A 5,950-nucleotide genomic window follows, 5' to 3' on the forward strand; every position below is an offset into this window, starting at 1 on the left:
GATACTCGCTAAGTCAACGAACACCCTGTTTTAAGTTATATTAAAGTAAAACTTATGGAGGAGTTACTTATTTTAATTTTTTAAACCTAACCCTTATCTTAATTATGAAAAAAACTAAATGAGGTGAATGGTGGGTAAAGTGCTTCGTCTTATGTCTCGTAAGTTCTTTTCCCTGTAAAAAGTTTGTTAGTAGAATTGCCTTGTCATTGAAAGAATTAGGCGGTGTTGCGTAACAAGTGATCTTCAGAGACTGCAGCTATTATTTTTCATGTAAAGCATTGATTTGCGTAAACCAAAGCGAGCACATCATGACGAGTAGATACTTGTTTTATTATAATAAAGGCGTAGGCTCAGCCAGCCGACGTTTAAGTTATAATTGATCCACTACAGAACGCAAACAAGGGCCATCAGTTGCTCAATGAAGGTTTGGTTCAAAGTAAAGGGTGCAATACGTGAGCGCTTTGGGCTTTTTCCGCTATATAATAAACGTGTTGTCTACACAACAACTTATGGTCAATAAAAACTCCTGATTTATATAGTCTAACAGTAAGGGGATAGTAGCGTCTAGAAGGTCAATGTAAGAGGTAGTAAAAAGTGCAGTTCTTTATGATAAAAAAGGCTTTGCTCTTTGCTGTTATTTTAATATCACTAATAGGAAAACTTGTTAGTAAGCGCGAGTATATAGCTCTGCAGACACTACCACAGTAGCTGAAATGAGAAGTAAATTTCCAGAGTGTTAGGTTTATATAAAGCTATCTATAGAATTTGAGGGCGAGGATAAATACACGACTTTCAAAGACCGAAAATAGAGCTGCGTCAGTGGAAAACGAACCCACGACCTTGAGCATGGGCGTCAATGCTTTTTGTTGTTGAGCTACGAACGATAAAACCTTGTTATGATGACTTTACGTATTTAACCTGTTGGAGTGTCGGTGTCAGAGGGCCTCTTGTCTATTTCTTGGGAACTCCTATTTGAAGGTAGTTTTACATGGTTTCCGCAACTTTTGGCCCATGGCAGGAGTTCGAGTCCGGTACGTCTTCCAGTTTCTCAGTAAAAGGTTAAGTACGTTTAACCAGCCTACCGGGATCGAGAGTTGTGGTCGTAGCTCAGCGGTTAAGAGAATTAAAGCGCATACTCAAGGTCGTGGGTTCCATTCCCACCGACGCAACTCTATTTCTCAGTCTTTGATGGTCGCTTATTTACCCTCGCTCTCATGAATATTCTATTAGTTCAGCTTACTCATGACGTTCCTTTGGTGTATGGACCCACCACTTGCGTTTGATTTAAGGCCTGAACGACTGTGCTCGACTTTCCGGGTACCGGCCATAAAAAAGCAAGGTTGTAAAAAAGGCTTTATTTTATTCGTTCAAAGTTATGAGTTTTTAAATTATATTAGTGTTATAACAGTTATTCTTAGGGTCTTGCAACAAGTGTTTGCAGTGGAATAAATTAATTTTTAAACTTCATAAAAGAATTAATTCTCTAAAATACAAGCAGCTAATTTAATCATAAATATGGTTAACGCGGAAAACTCGTTGCACGCAGTTAAATCCTTACATGCGTACGTTATACGATTACTTAAGTTACCCTTTACTGTTTTTTCTATGTTATTATTACATAGAGAATGTCAAACCCTAGAACATATCATAACTACTCAACTGCAATCTATTCAAAAAGACGAAGGTTATTGGGCTATAAGTTTATTATTATTATTTATTATTAACTAAATATTACTTAACACATAAACGTTAACCTACTTTTAGACCTCAACGATCGAAAGCTGCACGATTTGCGTTACAAACTAAAAGATATATATTTTAAGATGCTTTTTATTCACTACGACTATTGTTACATTAAAGGTATATATCAAAAAATATTTTATTTTTACTATTTTTAGTAAGACTTGTGGCTCTGACTTAGACGTTGAGTCGGCTTTATGGAAATATGGCTTTTATATGGTTGAACCCCTTATAAAGCGTTAAAATATATTTATATATTAACTTAATTGCTCTTCTGTTTATTTCAGTTGATTGAGAGTTGTCGAAGTAGGCTCAAGGCTTGCAGGAAAAGTAAATATAACTAGTGCACCACTCTTGAAGTAAATGTTATCGGCAGAGTAGGAACTGGAGAGGAAACTTCACGCAATTTATTAAAGGAGTTGCTTTTATCCTTTTTGAACGAAGCCTCTGGCTTCTACCAGGTTTACATTTATAGTTAGTATTTTTTAATTGTTAATGCTCTAATCATATTTCAAGATCTTGCTGCGCAAATTTTTCATCTATTTTCACTTGCCACTGCCCAAGTACGTCGATTTTCTTAACCATTCTCCTCCACAGTCGGATGCGTCTACAAAAGCTTTAATGCCTTCCTATTCGCCTGGCGGAGGAAACTATATCCCCGTTAATGATCTGCTGGGTGATTTGGACATAAGCGGTAAAAGTTCCTCTAAGAAAAAAAAGTATATTATAAGGAAGGACAATAGCATCCCTTTGCTTGGAAAAAACGGTTTCATAATTTATTCCGCGTCTTATTGCTTTCCTTATTCTGGTTCTTTTAGAAGTTGCTGTAGGGAAACCATCCTGCTATCGCACACTTATATATCTCGGTGACCTGGCCAGGCATTTTTTTCAACTCCTTGTCTTTCTTGCATTTTGCTATTGTATTGTTAACGGAAGGTACCAGGGCGGACTTACCGATCGCGAACAGCTTGGAGGCTTCTATGTGCTTGCTCAACAGTACTATTACCAGGCCTATTTTTTTTTCCCGGAAGACGGACGGGCTTTTAACCAGTTGGGCGTCCTAGCGGCGGGTTTCCCTTACATCTTACCGGTATTTTGGATTGAAGCACCGATACAATATTTATGACAGGGGGGAAAAGTGGTGTGGATAGTGTGTACTATTATTATAGGAGCTTTTCAGCTGTCAGATCCTCTTCCAGCGCCCTCGATAATGTCAGAGGTTGTTTATTATCTGCCATTGTATGAATTCAGTGCTCACGCTCTGCAGCCCTTTTTGATCGTAACCATCAATCGTTTCTGCGCGTACGGAGTGAGTTTTCTTCTTTCTCTGAAAACTCCGGTGCGTGATACACGTTTACTTTTGATCTTTTCGAATTCGTGTTTATGTAATATCGAAAGAACGCTATTGTTACCTCAACAACGCAATGGAATCGAAGACATTTGAGGATCCCCGGTAAACCCTTAACCTTCCGCTCTCTTCAGTAGGTATTGGCTAAATGATAACCTAGTTTTATGGAGGAACTTCAAAATGTATTTTATTGCTTTTGCGTGAGTTTCTTGGAGTTTCACAGCCTTATTCTTAACAAGAGCGGGTGCGTGTTATTCCACATAAGACGTTATCGCTATTATCATTATATATACAGTTTTGAGAAGGCCGTTAACTTATATGAGGACGTGTTAAAGCTGGGGACTATCATCCTTTCAGCGTGCCACCATCTAGCTGCCGCTTCTTTGCTGAAGATTTTTTCCTTTCTGCAGAATTTTATGCTAAAAGTGTTTGTGATAAACATTATCTCAGTACATATGCTGACTGTTACGCAGAGTCTCTGCCTTTTGTTTCCACTTGGTGCTATCTATAATTTATTTTGCCTCTTTCAGCCTCCAATAGAAATCATGATGCCAGCCAGACCACCTCGTTTCTGGCCATGCACATGTGTATTCGCTTCTTCTTAATAAGTGTAAAGAATGCTCTTGTTTATTTCGACTCCTACCACGACCTTTTGGTTGATGATCTGAGATGTACAGTTAAATATGGCACTCACACAATATTAGTTACGTGGTTTGCATGTGCAGGCCTTGGGATTTTTGTCCAGTGGCTCTTGTGCCAGTGCGAGATTAACGCAACGCTGCTTCAGGGCGGACTGAACGTAAGTGCACCCACATATTTCGTCTGAGTGAAGATGTATAGCTGCTATCATATTCAGGCTATCAACACCTTTTATCCCTCGTCTGCTTCTTCGGCGGTTTTAGTCGAGTTCCTAAACCGGCTTTCGGTCTTTAAATTATATGCGTTGGCAGCCTTTGTATTTCATATTATTCGGTTATTGTGAAAGAGCATTGTGGAATCGAAAACATCAATATCGGAGTTGATGTGTGACGTTCGTAAAAAGTGGATTTGTTTATACGATCGAATTGGAAGCGGCTCGAAAATACAAGTTCCGGGTATAAATTCTTATTACCGCTCGGTATTTATGTAGATAATATTGTTTCTGTGCTGCTTCAGCCCTTCCGGAAGATATTATATTGAGGGGCTGCCTGCCATTCAATACCATTCACCAAGTTTTTACTTTCCCGCCTGCCGGTTTCGAGTAGTCTTGACCATTTTTTGTGTGAGCTGTACATCTTATATGTAATTATAAGGTGCTGGAGTGCTCTTAAAACTCGCGAAGAGCTCTATGAACATCGGCTGGCCAGATTTGTCAGCTGCGGTTGGGTCATGGCCACCCTTCCTACCATAACATTTTTTGTTCACAACGAAGAAAGCAATATGGTCTACCGGGGGATTCTTTTTCGTTAAACTTTTTTTTTAATGCGCTTTTAAATATTTAGTTTGAAGAGTTTTTTCAAGACCCCTCTAAAGACCAGGAACAGTTACTGTTTAAACTTCGGCATAAGCGCCGTCAGTTTGCCCTTTCTAAAGAGGTCTCCATGTCATCTTTCTGTTTAGAGAAAAACTTTAACGTCTGGTTTTGCAGGAGAAAAAAAGAAATCAAGTGATGAAGGCAATGGCACAAAGCCGCCTTCAGTTGCAAGTTGAGTCGCTGGAAAACCAATTTAAAAAGCAAAAGCGTCAGCGGACCAGCTATAACAGCGCTACCCTCTTTGTAATACCGCAACTCGAGTGTTTTTTAAAATGCTTAAGGTATTTTTCGTGGGTCTGGATCGAGCACCCGCCACTTTTCTCATATTACTAGTAGAGGTGTTAGGGAGCTTGTTGAAATGAAGCGCTTCGTTGTTATAGTCCCCTTGAGCGGTTCGTTGCCCTTCGAGCCCTTGCACTAGTTTGCCTATTTGTTATCTGCGGTGCATGTACGTTAGTGCTTAAAGAACTGGACACCCTTAAAAAGGGTTGCGACAAAGTTAACCGGTCTTTATATATTGCATGTCAAGTAAGTTCCTTCTGAGTTTTGATTTGTGCAGCTGCGCCCGCGACGCCTGCCGTTACATCGAAGAGAAGTTAAAAACCGGTGACAAGTGGATCCGCTCCCAAAATATTCACGAGTCCGACGGGAACTCCACACACTGTGGTGCTTGTACTAGATAACTTTTTTCTCTTAGTTTTTAGTCTCCAAATATTTTAGGGGAGGCTGATGCTTCCAATCCTGGCACCCCTGATGATATTTTAAATTGCTGCCGCTTCTTTCTTAACCACTTCACAGAATTGTTGGTTGGCGATGACGAATTTTTGTCGACCAAGGGATACAACGTAGTTGAAAGCACTGGAGCAACTGCCGCAAATAAAGACCTACCGCTCAGCGACGCAAAAAAAGAGGGTGGAAGCCCTACTTGCGTAAGAGTGCAGGAGGAAACCACCAATGATCAGTTTATAGGGATGTACAACCACACCTTCGCGGTGATACTAAGCGATAAAGCAGAAGGGAGGCACACTGAGTACACCCCCCAACTGGTAGTGGAAAGCATTTTTTCTTTCTTGCACGCAGTAAAACATAGTTCGTAGGTATTAGTAATAAAACTTTTACATTTGCCTTGTTATATTTTAAAAGGGTATTACGTTAACTTGTAGAATTTTTACCCACTCTTCGTAATTTTTAAGCACACTAAATTTTTAAAGGTAACTTAAATTATTTATTTTTAGTAATTTTATAGAAACCCCATTCGAGTTCACTTTATTTAAAAAACCTTAAACTAAATTTTTAATCCATAAACGTTTTGGCCTATGAATTCCTATATTCAACCTAATTTTTAAGAT

The 5,950-nt window shown here is 39.2% G+C and overlaps 1 protein-coding gene across 1 annotated transcript; it reads left to right on the top strand.

Annotated features, from left to right (window-relative positions):
* Window positions 1-1,489: 1,489 nt before the first annotated feature.
* On the top strand, window positions 1,490-5,698 carry LOC135145545 (nonsense-mediated mRNA decay factor SMG5-like). Its single transcript, XM_064077663.1, has 26 exons — window positions 1,490-1,562; window positions 1,623-1,684; window positions 1,765-1,860; window positions 1,922-1,959; window positions 2,028-2,070; window positions 2,122-2,201; window positions 2,257-2,506; window positions 2,559-2,619; window positions 2,677-2,810; window positions 2,870-2,959; window positions 3,008-3,079; window positions 3,139-3,193; window positions 3,249-3,332; window positions 3,384-3,562; window positions 3,619-3,759; window positions 3,814-3,887; window positions 3,945-4,013; window positions 4,074-4,182; window positions 4,244-4,328; window positions 4,381-4,510; window positions 4,570-4,662; window positions 4,716-4,882; window positions 4,938-4,993; window positions 5,059-5,107; window positions 5,161-5,267; window positions 5,322-5,698. Exons 1-26 carry the CDS (start codon window positions 1,516-1,518, stop codon window positions 5,696-5,698), a joined length of 2,748 nt encoding a protein of 915 aa, XP_063933733.1. The 5' UTR covers window positions 1,490-1,515.
* Window positions 5,699-5,950: the final 252 nt, after the last annotated feature.

This window comes from Zophobas morio, unplaced genomic scaffold (assembly GCF_036711695.1).
Source record: "Zophobas morio isolate AGI-343-1 ecotype UQ-CSIRO unplaced genomic scaffold, CSIRO_AGI_Zmor_V1 ptg000157l, whole genome shotgun sequence".
NCBI lineage: Eukaryota > Metazoa > Arthropoda > Insecta > Coleoptera > Tenebrionidae > Zophobas > Zophobas morio.